The sequence below is a fragment of the Aphanomyces astaci genome, assembly GCF_000520075.1.
Source record: "Aphanomyces astaci strain APO3 unplaced genomic scaffold supercont1.101, whole genome shotgun sequence".
NCBI classification, from domain to species: Eukaryota; Oomycota; class Saprolegniomycetes; order Saprolegniales; family Verrucalvaceae; genus Aphanomyces; species Aphanomyces astaci.
In genome coordinates, this window is record NW_009798364.1 from 40,282 (window position 1) to 55,945 (window position 15,664).

At 46.8% G+C, this 15,664-nt stretch overlaps 4 protein-coding genes and 1 non-coding gene across 10 annotated transcripts; 1 reads left to right on the forward strand and 4 right to left on the reverse strand.

Moving 5' to 3' along the window:
• Positions 1-1,476: 1,476 nt before the first annotated feature.
• H257_17223 lies at positions 1,477-1,549 on the reverse strand. The gene has a single exon. It is a non-coding gene; the product is annotated as a tRNA-Val (tRNA).
• Positions 1,550-1,828: 279 nt separating this feature from the next.
• On the reverse strand, positions 1,829-2,592 carry H257_17224 (hypothetical protein). The gene has a single exon (XM_009845926.1). The coding sequence runs from the start codon at positions 2,431-2,433 to the stop codon at positions 1,933-1,935; it is 501 nt and encodes a 166-aa protein (XP_009844228.1). The 5' UTR covers positions 2,434-2,592; the 3' UTR covers positions 1,829-1,932.
• Positions 2,593-4,008: 1,416 nt separating this feature from the next.
• Positions 4,009-7,711, reverse strand: H257_17225. Of its 2 annotated transcripts, XM_009845928.1 has the most exons (5): positions 7,622-7,711; positions 7,432-7,560; positions 6,539-7,369; positions 5,071-5,708; positions 4,009-4,335 (listed from the first exon to the last, which is right to left on the reverse strand). In XM_009845928.1, the coding sequence occupies exons 1-5, from the start codon at positions 7,689-7,691 to the stop codon at positions 4,147-4,149; spliced, it is 1,857 nt and encodes a 618-aa protein (XP_009844230.1). In that variant the 5' UTR covers positions 7,692-7,711; the 3' UTR covers positions 4,009-4,146. The 2 variants fall into 2 exon arrangements, with proteins under 2 accessions (XP_009844230.1, XP_009844229.1); XM_009845927.1 differs by lacking the exon at positions 4,009-4,335 and having other exon boundaries at positions 4,857-5,708.
• Positions 7,712-7,926: 215 nt separating this feature from the next.
• On the reverse strand, positions 7,927-12,546 carry H257_17226 (hypothetical protein). 5 transcript variants are annotated; one of them, XM_009845932.1, is made up of 12 exons: positions 12,235-12,546; positions 11,929-12,178; positions 11,342-11,460; positions 11,116-11,246; positions 10,884-11,063; positions 10,697-10,832; positions 9,423-10,101; positions 9,190-9,259; positions 8,814-9,127; positions 8,534-8,707; positions 8,245-8,482; positions 7,927-8,191 (listed from the first exon to the last, which is right to left on the reverse strand). In XM_009845932.1, exons 1-12 carry the CDS (start codon positions 12,483-12,485, stop codon positions 7,998-8,000), a joined length of 2,736 nt encoding a protein of 911 aa, XP_009844234.1. In that variant the 5' UTR covers positions 12,486-12,546; the 3' UTR covers positions 7,927-7,997. The 5 variants fall into 5 exon arrangements, with proteins under 5 accessions (XP_009844234.1, XP_009844232.1, XP_009844235.1 ...); XM_009845930.1 differs by having other exon boundaries at positions 7,927-8,194; positions 8,245-8,478; positions 12,235-12,538; XM_009845933.1 differs by having other exon boundaries at positions 7,927-8,194; positions 12,235-12,538.
• Positions 12,547-12,913: 367 nt separating this feature from the next.
• Positions 12,914-15,100, forward strand: H257_17227 (hypothetical protein). Its single transcript, XM_009845934.1, has 5 exons — positions 12,914-13,161; positions 13,236-13,334; positions 13,383-13,669; positions 14,449-14,546; positions 14,844-15,100. The coding sequence occupies exons 1-5, from the start codon at positions 12,927-12,929 to the stop codon at positions 15,067-15,069; spliced, it is 945 nt and encodes a 314-aa protein (XP_009844236.1). The 5' UTR covers positions 12,914-12,926; the 3' UTR covers positions 15,070-15,100.
• Positions 15,101-15,664: the final 564 nt, after the last annotated feature.

The window sequence follows — 15,664 nt, forward strand, 5'->3', positions numbered from 1 at the left end:
ATACACCCTACTTAATGGATTGTACGGCACCCATATTTATTGGGCGTTACAGTATTTCTCAAAATTGTGGATGTAGGAGCACAATGAAGTCGGAATTCACAGACTGTGACCCCAAATGATGCAGCAAAAAGTAAACGATAATTAGATCGAATTTAAGCCAATCAGAATTGAGTCGGATGAGATGTCCGACTTTATTGGATCACAACACATTAATTCTCCTCGGAGATGCGGGAACTGGCGAAAACTCATCATAACACGAAGTTATGGAAGGCCAAAATCGAGGCATTCATGATTGGCTAAAGCGAAACTGGAGTTTCCTCGCAGTCATCCAACTTGTTGGAGAGGGACATTGGCTGCTGTACTGACACGCTTTCTATCTGCATGTGCGATTCCTTGCATTCAAAAAATTCGCGCCGTTTCACACCGAAAACACAACAGTTCCGGATATTTCATCACTTTTGCGGATGCAATATTTTTATTGTGCATGTGCATGTGCATGTTTTTGTGGTACGGATGCAATATTTTTATTTTTTGCATGTTTTGTGGTACTGTCAACTCGACGACATGTCGACATGCGCATATATCGAAAATGGACGAACTTTGAGGACGCATTTCTCGAGCTGTGTAATACTTAGAGCAATACTACTCGTACTACAAGATAGTCCATTACTAGCTCAGCCTATGCAGCATGGTCTACACATACACAGCTCACTCTGGCATGAGACATCTTACCCGCATGTACACGCTTGTTCTTGAAATACGACGAATTTGCCAAGTTCAAAGTTGTCTTTCTCCACAGCTGTTGATTCAGGCGACATGCCATAATGTGTTCTTGATAGTATTGGTTGTTGTTATGAGGAATGGAGAGTTTCGTGACCCGTTGTGCAGTATGCATTGAGAAATCGCTGACCTGCATCGCGCCTTTCCCGCATGTACGCCTGCGCAATCTGCAGGATGTATAAATCGTTTGTTCAAAACGTAAATAATAATGGAGATGAATAAAAATACGCATACTTAATACAAATATCAATATAAAAATGTTCAAGGGAATAATAATATGTAACTGTCGCGCGCATGCACACGTCGTTTGATTCCGTGGAAGTGGCAGATTCAGTTCCTGGTTGACTCGGACGTGACAACTTGAATAAACATGCATGTATCCCCTCGACAATGGTACACCATGACTTGAAGGAATCAAGGACCTTAAATTCTTCATAACATTAGTGATGTGTTTGTGTCCTGTTCCCGCGTCTCCCTCTTTAAGAAACACTATTATAATAAAAATTTGGAGTAAAGGAACCCCTCCATCGAAGGGTCCCAAAAAGTGTCACGGAACTAGGCCCATACCGTATAATTCAGCCATTTCAACTTTGCAGTTCAGTTGTTGGTATTTTAGCTAATCGTATTCCAGCCGTGATGGGATCTCATTGGATATTAAGAGGAAACAGAAAACTTGGGACAAATGGAGAAAAAGAGTATCGATGGGGGGGATCGAACCCCCGATCTCAAGCGTGTGAAGCTTGCGTCCTAACCACTAGACGACAACGACTGTATGATTTCAAAGTGCAATTACTCAACCTAATGGTTGCGAACAGCGAGAATTCGGGACCTGCACCTTCCTCTCTTGATTGTTTAATCGTTATGCAAACACCAAAACAAACTTGTTTCGTCGTACGGTCAACTCGGCTCCATGCTAGACTCCACCACCCGCCACAGGATGCATCCTCAATGACACGCCATGCCTTTTAGAGAAAAGATGTGCGCAATGTGTGCATAAAACCAAACAGGCTGTGCAATGGTAGGGATAGTTGATCAACTATGACCGAAATGTAGCGTATACAGTATACTAGTAATACCAAGTTGGTATTTTATGGCAAAATGCGCAAAAGTGTAATCGTTAAATAATTGTAGACGTGTGGTCCATCATGATAGTCAAAAGTCCTTCCATGGAGGACAATAGGTCGGAGCGTGCCTTGAATCGACGAGCGGAATGTCGCTGGCTGAAAATTCCGTGTCTTCTGGAATGGAGTTTAACGATAGCCCTCTTGCTTTGTGAAGATGGCGATGGTGGCGGGCATAGTGATGGGTTGGCAGCGCCATCATCATAATCGACGACGGCCCGCCGATGACATCTAAGATCCATTGCGGGAACAGCGACATCGTCCACGTCATATACCAACGACTCCACGACTGCTCGTCTTCGTTATGGTAGCCGCCTGCAGCCACGATCGCTTTGACTTCGGAATCGAAGGGCTTGGATATGACACGAAGCACACGCCAGCACATGTACAAGATCATGACGGCGCCACAGAGACTCATCATGAAGTGCACACGCGGATAATGCGTCGCCCTGGTGTGTCCATGGAGGGATTCGCGGTCCCGCAAGGAGAACCTGCCGCGCGCTGCAGCGTCGTCGGCCGTGAACAAGTCCATGCGGTCAGTCCAAGTTGGAATATGGCCTTGGATGGTTGCAGTTGGGTTGTCCGATTGGTCGATTCAGGCGAAGTCAATGTTTCATCTTTTCACTTTGGCTAGGTATTATATTATCTTGTGCTTTGTATTTGACAAATAATAATACCGAGCATTTCATCCTATACGATGTGACATATTCGTCCAAAATCGCTGTTCGATTTGTCAAATAATCTTGGCAAGGTCGCATAGAATATCAGCCAATCCAATGCAAGAAACTGCCTTCGGTGCCCTGGGATTGGTCCATTTGGATGACCATCGACGTGCCCTGGCTATGAAAATAGAAACCCTCGGACGCATGTGTCATCCTACTTGACCAAGTGCCCGAGGTTTGTAAGCTATTACTATACGTATACTTGTAGTACACAAAGCAATACTCCAGTAGTTAACTTACTGTTAGGCCAATTTGCATGAGCTTATGTACAGTAAGTTACGCTACAGGATGGGATACATACTGTATATACTGAAGTCTCCTCAACCATTCGTCAATGACGGCTGTACCACTCAGATGGAGAGAGATCCAGCGCACCCTTGTCATTCCAGCCAAGATCTTACTTCGAAGTACATGGTACCGGGTACTACTATTAATAGTACCGGTAGTACAGTACTCCGAGTACACTACTGTACTATTAATACAGTATTAATACATAAGTAAGTACTACGTAGTACTAACGTTACACTGTACTGTAGTACTAGTACTATTAATAGTACATCAGCCATACTATTATATTAATATAATACCACTACTCCGTGTCTCTTTATCACATATGGGTGAGTTTTAATATAATGTACATTTGGTTTGGCCAATCAGAGCCACTTGACATGTATATTTAGCCAATCAAAGCATAACCAGGTGTTTCGTCCTAATGCATCGATGTAATTGGTGGATATTTACCAATCAAACGTTGAATACGACACGCTACATCCATTTAATTGGCGGAAACTTCTGCTGAACAGATCAAGGTGGGTGCGACTACTTTCAGTGGTTGTTATTCTATCATTTATGAACGAATCGCTTTATTAAAATAACAGCAGGACGCCAGCTTTTGGCAGCCAATCGAAATTTGCGATTTGGCACAGAGGTCGCCGTGATAGGTCAAATTTCGTCAAATGTACATTATAAAAAGTCACGGAGTAGTAGTATTGTGCTTTCGAGTGAAATTTCGTGTTGTGGCGTGGTTTCTCGTTGGATTTTAAATCGATTTGATTGGCTACCTCAGATGAGCTCAAAATTATTAACCAATCAAAACCTTCTCAATGAAATTCAACCAATCAGATCGATTGTGGATCGGTTTGGTCGGCGCGATTCGATTGCACCCCCTCCCCAAATTTGATTCAAATCGACAATAGTATTACCGGTAATACTACTGCAGTACTGTAGTATTGTCAAATCGATTCGAAATTGGAGTGGGGTGCTGCTGAATCGAATCAGCCGAACCAAATCGGCAAACAATATCGATTGACCAATCAAAACCCAAAACACGAATCAAGTAGCCAATCAAACTCATTCTCGCTTCAACCCTTCTACATTATTCGTGTGCACTTTTTCCATATTCCGTCCAAGAAATGCACAACCACACAAAAATCCAACCTTGGCTGCCAGCACAATCCTCATCATGTACACTTGATGATGCAATCATCAATCTTTGATTAACGTCGCTCGAAATGTACAAAGTGCTAGTCCGACAGCGACTGGAACGCAGCTTCGATTTCTTCGTCCAACCCGGCAAAGAACTTTCGCAACTGTTCCTCGGGTTGCTTGGGCAATTGGAACTTGGTCTGAATGATCTTTTGGATCACAGGGTTCAGTGACACCTTGATCTGCGCCCACGTCACGCGTGCATCGGGCGGCGAGTCGGCAATCACCTATACATCACGCCATAGGATTGATTGATTCCCCACGTTAGTAAGGCATCATCGCATGTTACCACTTTCCAAGAAGAAATAAAACACACGTAAGAACATTACGATATTTATTATACCCATATGTCTTCTCAAAAATCAACAATATAATTGGAAAGATTTTGACATATAAATACAAAAAAAGCGTCCAATAGACAAATTCATCATTCCATGGGGGTATTTAACAATACACCGCTGTCGTCGTCTTGTAAACAAACCACCACTTGGGCTAAAAAAGAAAAAAGGATAAAAAGATATTGTGGATTCGGTAACCGTTAGCACAACTTTAATATTGGCTCATCCAATTTTCGAGAGGATTTGATTGGCTCTTAACGAAAGAAGGGCGCGTATATTCAACCAATCACAACACCACCACCACCAGCTTGATTCCAAAATTTTGAGCCGACAAACCAACAACGCAAAGCTTAAACGTTTATAGCGAATCATTATTCACAATATATTCTCAAGTCGATATATTCGAAATTGTGTTTGGGTGCTCAATCGAATGAGCAGAATCACCGAATCGGCAGACGACAATTTCGATCGACCAATCAAAAACCACAACTCGAATCAAGTAGCCAATCAAATCCACTCTTCGACCAATTCAACATCGTATTCAGTACAAAGAATCATCGATCGATAAAGATTTGGCAAAGAATCAGCACACAAATGTCCAAATATTAGGTAAAACGACTGTACCTTTTGAGACAAGTTGTGCAGCAAGATAATAGACCGAAGCATACCCACAGACTTGACCAACGGGCACGTGAAGTCATAGTCGGAGAACGCATTCTGCTGCAAAAAGTCTTCCCGGATGATCTTGGCCACTTCCATGACCACCTTTTGGTCCTCCGACAGCGACTCTTTGCCCACAAGTTGGACAATCTCTTGCAAGTTGTCTTCTTTTTGCAGAATCTCCTGGCACTTGGTGCGCAAGTTCGAGTAGTCCGGGTCCAACCGGTTAAAGAACGGCTCCAGTACACGCATGTACTTGGTGTACGAGATCAGCCAGTTCACGCTGGGAAAGTGCTTGCGCTGCGCCAGTTTCTTGTCGAGGCCCCAAAACACTTGGACAATCGACAGTGTCGCAGCTGTCACCGGATCGGAAAAGTCGCCACCTGGAGGGGACACGGCCCCCACCACCGTCACACTTCCCTCCCGCTTGGGACTGCCAAGGCACGACACGCGACCCGCGCGCTCGTAAAATGCCGCTAGACGCGCCCCCAGGTACGCCGGGTACCCACTGTCGGCAGGCATTTCGCCCAATCGGCCCGAGATTTCACGCAGCGCTTCGGCCCATCGAGACGTCGAGTCAGCCATCATACTCACGTTCATGCCTAATACAAGGTTTAGTACGACGAAGCAAGGTAGAGTATCCATCCAAACAACACACATGAACAGTATATATATATATATATTGAAACAACTATGGGATTCAGTGAAGGCCATGTGTATATATATTTACATATATATTGAAACAACTATGGAACGTATATATATACATATATATTTGAAACAACTATGGAATACAGTGAAGGCCATATATATATATATATATATATATATATAGGGAAACAAGTATGGAACGTATATCATCTATTGAATCCACAATGGAATACCGTTGAATGTGCCAGTCATGTGAGAGCTAAAGTTGCATGAAGGAACAAGAACGCAAAATCTCAACCATAACGTTATATGGAAACATCATAATTCGTAAAACCCAATAAATACCGACCCAACCATGAAAATACAACCCATCGTTATATATTCAACAATACTAACCAGACCATGCAACAATATCACATATTGTTAAGGTGTATAGTCTAAACTGGAGTGACATGGAGAATGAATCATCGACATAACACCAAATGTATTGCAGAAGTACGATTTAGCCAATCAGATTGCAGGAAACCACCATCAAAGTCAAATTAGTGTATGACTTTAATTAGTGTGATACCAAGCACCACAGGACACGTTTTTACATACAAAATTCAGTACAAACAATCGATATATATATTTGGTGTGAATCCGCACAAAAGTTCACATTTACGTCGAGTCAAAGGAGGATAATAAATACCACATACAATCAATCACAAATACACGAGGAGTTGTACGTGTTCATTCCATCTCCCACGATAGGTAACGACTTGTTATATATATGACGAACCTTGATCGCGGAAGTACTCGGCCAGCGTGATGCCAGTGTAAATGCTGGCTTCGCGCGCGGCCACGGGCATGTTACTCGTGTTCGCGACCAGCGCCGTGCGCTTCATGATGGGCACTTCCTGGCCGTTGATGGTCATGGTCAGCTCGGGGAAGTCACACAACACTTCGGCCATTTCGTTGCCGCGCTCGCCGCACCCGACGTACACGATCGCGTCCGAGTTCGAGTGCTTGGACAACGCCTGGGAGATGACCGTCTTGCCGCAGCCAAACGCGCCGGGCACGGCGCACGTCCCGCCCAGGACGGACGGAAACAACGCGTCGATGATGCGCTGCCCGGTCTGCAGCGCGACGTTGCCGGCCAACTTCTCCGCGACCGGACGCGGCTTGCGCACCGGCCAAAAGTGCGACAACCCAAGCTTGTGGGTCGTGCCAGTGGTGTCGTCGCGCACTTCGAGCACCGTGTCGTCGAGCGTAAAGCTCTCGTGACCGTCGGTGCCGTGACCGTACACCTTGACCACGGTCCCAAACACGTTGGGCGGACACATGATCTTGTGCGAGTACAAAAGATCGTTCTCGTGCACCGTCCCAAAGATGTCGCCGCCGGAAATGGGGTCGCCTTCGCGGAAGCTCACGGGCGTGAAGCGCCATTGCTTGTTGTGGTCCAACGACGGCACGTCCACACCACGCGGCACGTACACGTCCTGCGTGAGCTTTGCGATGGATTCCAATGGGCGCTGGATCCCGTCGAAGATGTTGTCCACGATACCAGGACCAAGTTCCACCGACAGCGGCTGGCGGCGGCGTTCCACGGGATCGCCCACAGTCAACCCAGCTATGGCCACCGCATGAGTCATCAAGGACATCGGAGAATGCATGCACGACATGTTTACGTACAGGTATCCTCGTACACTTGGATAGACGCGTTCGTGCCTTCGAGCTTGATGATTTCCCCGACCAATTTGTCGTGCCCTACACGCACCAACTCGTACATGGCTGCGCCGTGCATGTTCTCGGCAATGACCACTACACACAGAGGCATCATGAGTCACACATCATGGGAAGGTCCAAGGTCATGCCGACTTACGCGGCCCGGACACCTTGTACACGTATCCATAGTCAGATTCCTTCTCTTCATCTCCAAACACGACCGACATGCTGTTCCCCTCAACAATCGACTTTTTGTGAGCGCCTCACACGTCGATCGTCCGGATACGTCCATACAAATCAACTCAGCGTCACTATCCGGATAATCTCCCGATCTCACTTCAAGCGAAGTCAGTGATGTGCGATTTCGATTGGCTGAGTTTTAGGCTTCCTTTCCACGGATTGGCTAAAAAGAAGGCGCAAAGATCGCAACTTTTTGCTCCAGGTTTCGGGGTTCCAAATCCCAAGAAATCAGTGATGGATGATCGGCTAGATGGGAATCCAACGGGCCATGTGTCGTCTTCTATTTACATACATTAAGGTTTGGCTCCACTGTCCTTCTCTTCTTTGCCGCCATCGTCGTCATTCGCGTCGGACTTGCCCGCGGCGGCCGCAGCTGACGTGGCACCGCCGACCAATCGACCTCCTTTGCCGAGGCGGTCGCAAACGATGGTAATGTGTTTCTTCAGCTTCTTCGTGTCTTCGGGCAGCACCAATTCCACCGGCACCCCTACTACGGACCACTCCTTCAAGTCACAGCAACATACGTCGATCGCGGCTTACCGGCGACGGCGGCTGCATTCTCCTTCTTCACTGCCAGGGCCGTCTTGAGCAAGTCGGTCATTGCTGTTTCCGTGGATTCCTCCCACGCGTCGGCCACGCGGGGACTCAAGTGTGCGCTGAGCACGGCAAAGTTGTCATCGTCCAGGTCAAACTTGTATCGTATGAGCATGAGCAGCAAATGTACACTGCACGCCAGTCGATTTGCTGACACTTGCACCTTGCTTTGCACGTGGTCTACCTATTCGAGAGGTCAACCACCTTCAATCCCGACATTCGATGCATGACATACCCGCCTGGACAGGTCCAGGAGCTGGGAATACGTTCCATGGAGGAGCATATCCAGACAATTCAGCGGCGACGGACTGCGGTCCTTGTATCGGACCAACAGCCGCTTTTGGATGACTCGGAACTGGTGCGCCCGGTCGTTCAATTCCGCATGCAACTCGGCCATTTCTTTTCGATACTACAAATGTCCCATACATATTCTTCAACAAAACATACACTTCAACGTGGAGTGATGGACTGTCCGGTATAACAAGGTAAAACAAACATTCCAAACCCGTACGCACCGCAAAATGCTCGTCGATGGCGGCAAAGAAGTCGGCGAGCGGCAGCGGCTCCTGGTACTGAATATGCAGCGGCGGCGGCAGCGCCGATGGGTCGTCGTCGTCGTCCCCCTGGGTTTGTTGCACATGGAGCAACTGCAATCGGTCCACGAGTTCGTTCGAGACCATCCACAATGCATCGAGCTCGGTCGACTGAATGCGGTATCGCCCTGCATTTTTCGACACGAGGATCGTCACGTCGATGCCGTTGTAGTATTGGAAGCTCAGCACATTCGCTGCCGACCCCGTGACTTGTTTTGCCCAGTCCGGCGTCGCTCCTGCGCACCACCGTCATATCAACATCCCTCCAGCAGAGAGAAGCCCACCCATGACGACTTACCAGGTTGCGTCAACATGTCGTCAAACAGCTCGGTCAATTGTGGAGGTTCTTGGTTCGTGTCCAATGTAAACTACCATCCCAAAAGTAACGTTATACCATATATTAGTGTAATATAGACCGTTTAACCAAATTTCCAGGAATCGGAACCAAAATTAGTGTAATGGACATCCCGACATACAAATTTCAGTACTAAGCCTCCACATACAGATCTTGATATCATTACGAAACAGTACCTTGAACGTGCTCGCTTTTACGGGCGGAATCAACCGACACATCATGCACATGGGCAGCTTCACCGTGCACAGCGACGTGCGGGGCTGGCCGCTTTCGAGTGTATACGCGGCAGAGATGATCACGTCGAGTGAGGATGGCATGACTGAGGCACTGGGACGCAGCACGATGGGTAGAATCAGCGGCGTGCCGGCTTTGCCGTCGATCGAGTCGAGCAAGATCGACGACGGACCACATACGATGACGTTGGCGGGTGGGGTGATGGCGATGGTGACGTTATTCAACACGTTGCTGCCCGTGTACGTGACGTACACGCGCATCGTGAGCGCCACGGGTTTGTGGTCGGGTCCAGTGACCACGTCACCGTCGGTCGTGACGTTTTCATCGGCGTTCTCGCGACCGGTAAACGTACGCAGGTCTGCCTCCGTGTGAAGCGACGGTGGGTCCAGCAACGCCGGCACTTGGGCGCGCAGCAGCACGCGCTCCTTCGGCTCGGTTCGACGCTCCCCCTGCGACCGCCGGATGATATTGAGCAGCGTGCGGTGCTCCTCGTCCATCTCCTCGTAGTTGACTTCCTTGGCGTCGGACGCCATCACAGACGTCGTGGGCGGGTCCGTGCCGAGGTAGTTGACGCTCAGCCGCCCATCGTCGTCCAAACTCACGACCATGCCGTCGATGCCCCTGGCGGAAGTCGCAAAGCGTTAGCTGTCAATGTTGTCCACGATATATTTATACATGCAGTCCATCGTATTTGCTGAATATATATATATATTTGACCCACTCATCCATATTTGAACATGAGTTTGCAGTCAATCGGAGGTTTTACAATATATGTTGTGCTCCGAATTATATATATAATTCGGAGCATTATATATATATATAATTCGGAGCACCACATATATTGCAAATAACATAACGGTATGGGAGAGTCAAATATAATATATATATATTATATTTTACTCTCCCATACCGTTATGTTTGATATACAAATAGCAGTCACACGATCAACGTTTGTAGCATATATGTTGACACACGCATGTATATTTGACATGCGATCGTTGTATATATATATATATTCAACCCTCATATATATACTAGTAGTATAATTTACGTTCATGTCTATACATATATAAATTCGACTCTCATATATACATACTTCGAAGTGCTAGTATAATATATGTTCATAAATAATCATATATATATATATATATATTCGACCCTCGTATATATATATATATAATATCCGGTTGATGTCGTGGTGGTGCTGTTGTAGTACCCAAAGCTGGAGACCGAGAGCGCCGTTGAGATGGAGGGCGCGACGGCCGACCAAATCAAGTGCGCATCGCGGAAGATCATCCACTGCTTGGCGTGGGTGGCAATGATAACGTTATCCGTGCTTTCCGAGTTGTCACCTGTGATGGTGTATGTCATGGATATATTGGTTACAAGTGACGTTATCGTACACAATGGACGACTGTACAGACACAACGACGACGGGTGGAACCCCAAGCGCTTGTGAAAGCACACGTCCCCGGACGGCGTGAGGCAAAAGAGGGAAAATTCCCCCAGCACGACCACGTCAAAGCTCCGCGCGCGGACTTCCCAGTGGAATTTTCCCGTTCGAATGTCCAGCACCAGCTCCCCTACACGTATAATATATCAGTGGACAATCACGAGTGTTTTACATGTATATACCCAAGTTGGTGCGCCATTCCGAGTGCAGGGCCTTCACGGCAGTGACCCCCTTGGCCTCTTTTGCGTCTTGCTTTGCCCCGTCGTCGTTGTGCTTCTTCTTTAACACCACAGACGTCGCCATCACCTGGTACCTAACATAGGTATTCCCATTGTGTTCAAATATCTAGGCCAATATTGGGAAGCCTGTAGAAGGGGAAAAATTCCCCTTTCAATCGCTTCTAGGTACCGGTAGCATTCGACATGCAAGTCCGACGTCGCCGTGATAAGCGAATCGGTAGCAGCTGCGTAGCACATGGTTCCTGGAACAAGGCACGTGGGCAGTTGTTGCATAAAGCTAAATCGGTCCTAGTTACACCACCAAATACTTTGAGTTATGATGATTTTGGGTACAGAACAATCAATTATTTTTCATATATATGAGGATTGATACACATATCATTGGAAATAGATATTGTCTATTCGATTCGAAACTCGAGCCCTCGGCAGAATCGAAATGGATTAAAGAACCGCCTAAGCCAATCAAATCACGTCCTGTGGAGTTTCTGCCAATCCAAACGTTTGACCCCTCCGCATTGGGCAAAACCACATATATACTAATTGATGTATAGTATAGTTTGTTCAAGCTTAAATGAGGTCAATGGATTCGAATGCTATTTGGTGAAATGACGCGCAAGTCCAAATTTGGGTGATATGCACAATACGATTCGATGAAAACATCAAGAAACACAAGAACTTATTAATATTTTAATCGATTTTGGTTTAGAATTGGATAGATAAAAAATAATATTAAAAATTGTGTATTGCGACGCTTACCTGCTCAAAGAACTGAAGGCGCCCGTCCAGCGACTGCACGCAAATATGATCCTTCTCGGGCGACTTGCCAAAGGAACCGATGGTCATGTTGAACGCAGTGAAGTGCTCGCCGTCGAGGCCGAGCGGATGTTCATATTTTTTGGTCAGCTTGAAGTAGCTCGCCGCCATGCCAGCGCCGCCAACGCCGTCGAGGCAGTACACGGCAAGGTGCTTTGGATGCAGCACCGCGATGCCAACGTTGGACGAGTGCCTGCTCAATGCATCAGTGAGTGATCATTCCCAGGAGAAGAGGATCAGCTGACGTACGGCACAAAGCGACCCACTTCGACTTGCAGGATGGGGTGCTCGAGATGCTCTTCCATGAGAAGGTGGTCGATCTTGAACTCGCCGTGAGTCGGGTAGTACACCCGAAGGGTCCCATTCAGACTGCCCACGACGATCTTGTCATGCGGCGTTGGATCGTTGTCGACGTTCCCCACAGACAAAGCACCGTAAGTGTACTCTTCCGCATTGCCGCTCGCCACCGTCCACCATTCCCGCGCCTGGAACAACGACATCCGCTCACAAGATCTTGGGATCTACCAGAATTGGAAAACGGCGACGCTTCGTGTAATGGAATTTTCTGTTGTGATCAGTTTGATTGGATAATTCTACAGCATACGTTGATATGATTGGCCAAATTTAGAATTAAAGCAAACCTGTATCAATGAATATTCAATTGCACTAACGTTATCACCTTCCTCGTGGTATAAGGCTACATGTATCCACTTACGGGTACACTGTTAACACAATGTAGTACTAGTACACGGTAGACTCTCTAGCGCAGTTCCCACCACAGGATCACTAATATACCGATGAGTCAATCCAAATGCACGCAACTTACGTGCCTACCGTAGTGTAGTATCAAATTCGACAGGTATTTGATTCGAGCCTGTTCATTGGTGGAATTCTGACGAATAGGAGTTGTTCCCCCATATTTTGTGACATCAATCAGCAGCATGAAGAGTCGGGTGGTGCTGGTAGCGGACCCTGACAAGGTGTGGCGCGATGCGAAGCTGTGTCGCTTCGTCCGAGATGCCGAGGAGAACCCCGTCTTGACCTTTACGAAATGGACCCGCAACAACAAAGCAGGTGGCTCCCGGTGGCTCGCTATCCAAGGCCACCAGGTGTGTGAAGTCCAGCGAATGGACGACAATCGCAGTCTCTTTGCGCCACGCAACGTCGTTGTGCAAGGTGCGTCCACGTACAATGCTTCCATCGTCTATTCTTCCTCCGATGCGTGCTCATCTCTAAACAAATGCATATAGACGGCAGCATTTTGGTTGTGACTCCCATGGATCCACTGTTTCTGTTGCTGGGGCAACTGTCTTCGTGGCCTCGAAACTCCCAATTCTGTGCCTTGCATGGTACTAATCTTGTTTAAGGGTTTTCATGATACATCCCGATCTTGTTAGACATCATGGAAACCTGCGGGGTGCCACTGCATGGGATTTCGCGATGGACAGTCACGGCCATCGCGAAACTCTGCGACATTGACGGAGACGATATCGATTCCCTTCGTATTCGACGGAATGATGACAAGATCACCGCATGGCTACGAGTCAAGGTCGACCGCATTCAGGCCGTCGCCATGCTACCTACGAATGGAACCGCCGAAGTCGACGGAACCTCCTTTCAACGACCTCCTGATGAGGCTGCCAGTACCCAACAGCAGCAGCAATCGCATGCTCTGTCTGCTCATGTAAGTGTGACACTATTACGATTGTGCTTATAGCCAAAATTTGGATTTTCGTGCACATTCACCAAAGCCATCGTCAATCGATTGTTTGTTATATAATGTTGTACTGTATTGTATGTAGTAATCGTCCAGTGTCACACTAATATACGTCACACACTAATTCGATGTTGAATGGTTGACGAGAGTATTTGATTGGCCACTTGATTAGGGATAGGGTTTTGATTGGTCGACCGATTGTCTGACTGCGCATTCGTTTGACAATACTACTAACGTGAATGTGCATTTCACCCATATTTGGACTAGAGTCATTTCGCCAAATAGCAGCATTCGATCCATTTTAAGCTTGTACAAAGATTAGTATATAACGTATCTGGTTTTGCCCAATGCGGAGGGATCAAACGTTTGGATTGGCAGAAATTCGACAGGACGTGATTTGATTGGCTTAGGCGGTTCTTTAATCCATCATTCTCTTCACACATTCAAGGCTCCAGTTTCGAATCGATTTGACAATACTATTGTCCTTTTACCCAAAAGTTTGGACTTTTGTGCTAAATCTATCGATCGAAATCTTTGACTTTTGTATGTAAATATCGTCCAGTGTCACACTAATTGAAGTAATTCGATGTTGGATTGTGAGATCGAAGAGTGGATTTGATTGGCTCCTCGATTAGTAATCTGGATTTTAATTGGTCGATCGATATTGGCTGCCGATTCGGTGCTGCTCATTCGATTGATACTAGTACGTGTTGATGTTGTTGACGCATTTGAACCTGAATTGGTAGGAAAATGCCAAAGACATCCGCGGTTTGCAAGCAGCGATCTCCATCGTGACTGAGTACTTGGACGAGTGTTGGACAGAACTCATCGTGCGATCGTACGGGTAAATGCGACCAACTAACTATATTGCTTTCGAGTGAAATGTCATGGTTTCTCGTTGGAATAATTTAAATCGATTTGATTGGCTACTTCAGTTATGAGCTCAAAATTATTAGCCAATCAAAACCTTCTCAATGAAATTGAACCAATCAGATCGATTGTGGATTGGTTTGGTCCCAAATTTGTACTATCAAATCGACAATACACTATTAATAGCTAGCGTTAGTTGGAGTTTGTACTGTTAGACTATGAACTACTTTAACCTCTTATTTAGATATGTTTGGATGATTTGAATGAGTAGACTGTCCCCCACCGAGTGGCAAAAGGACGTCAAAGCCGCCAAGAGCGTCATCGTGTCTGGGCCGAGTGATATTGCCGCCAAGTACGACTCGAGACAGCAAAACTCGACCACCACACCCGCCAAACGACCTGCGAGCACCGGTAGTGGCACGAAACTGTCTGCCAAGAAGAAAGCGCCGCCTGTGGCTGGAATCAAGTCGATTGCATCGTTCTTTGGCAAGAAATAGTTATTAATATATAATACTATGAAGCTTCGACAATGATCTATCTGTATTACATGGGACGACTATTACACCCCTTCACCTGAATACATGTGCTCACTGGTACAGTAGAAGTACTATTATTAACAGTAACTAAGTGCATGTCTGAACATGTTCCTATATCAAGCCGTCGCCGTCGCCGTAACCTCCATGTGGATACCATAGTAGAGAAAGCTTGAACAAGCAATCCACCTACTCCAAGTGTCCCAGCATGGGAACGATCGCTTCAAAGTACACGTACTACTGTATCCTGTGAACGCAGACTTGGTTGGCATGGCGGAATCCGCGATATGTATCGAGTACACTGGTTGACTGTATAACTTCCAACACGTGTCAAAGTCCTTCGTTGTCGCGATGTGACGTGGCGGGACTTTCCCATCGTGTTGCCGCTGCACGCGTGAGGTCCACGTACATGTTTTTGTGTCGTGTCTGTCCTCGATGGTATTGAATCGTACATGCTGATTGCATCATCCGACGTAGCTAATGTCTACTCTACAGGCGTTTTGCACCATCTTGGTCGGAACAGGTTGCGCCAGTTCCATTGCGTTCCTTGGGCGGCGAG

Coding starts and splice junctions, on each gene's coding strand:
- H257_17224 (XM_009845926.1), bottom strand. CDS start 2,433: ATGGACTTGTTCACGGCCGACGACGCTGCAGCGCGCGGCAGGTTCTCC.
- H257_17225 (XM_009845928.1), bottom strand. CDS start 7,691: ATGTCGGTCGTGTTTGGAGATGAAGAGAAGGAATCTGACTATGGATAC. Junction 5,709..6,538: donor CGAGTACTTCCGCGATCAAG/GTTCGTCATATA, acceptor ACCTTGTATTAG/GCATGAACGTGAGTATGATG. Junction 4,336..5,070: donor TGCACAACTTGTCTCAAAAG/GTACAGTCGTTT, acceptor CGTGATGTATAG/GTGATTGCCGACTCGCCGCC.
- H257_17226 (XM_009845933.1), bottom strand. CDS start 12,485: ATGTCGTTGTTCCAGGCGCGGGAATGGTGGACGGTGGCGAGCGGCAAT. Junction 10,833..10,883: donor TCTGTACAGTCGTCCATTGT/GTACGATAACGT, acceptor ACACCATCACAG/GTGACAACTCGGAAAGCACG. Junction 9,128..9,189: donor CGACATGTTGACGCAACCTG/GTAAGTCGTCAT, acceptor GGTGGTGCGCAG/GAGCGACGCCGGACTGGGCA.
- H257_17227 (XM_009845934.1), top strand. CDS start 12,927: ATGAAGAGTCGGGTGGTGCTGGTAGCGGACCCTGACAAGGTGTGGCGC. Junction 13,162..13,235: donor ACGCAACGTCGTTGTGCAAG/GTGCGTCCACGT, acceptor AAATGCATATAG/ACGGCAGCATTTTGGTTGTG. Junction 13,335..13,382: donor CCAATTCTGTGCCTTGCATG/GTACTAATCTTG, acceptor CGATCTTGTTAG/ACATCATGGAAACCTGCGGG.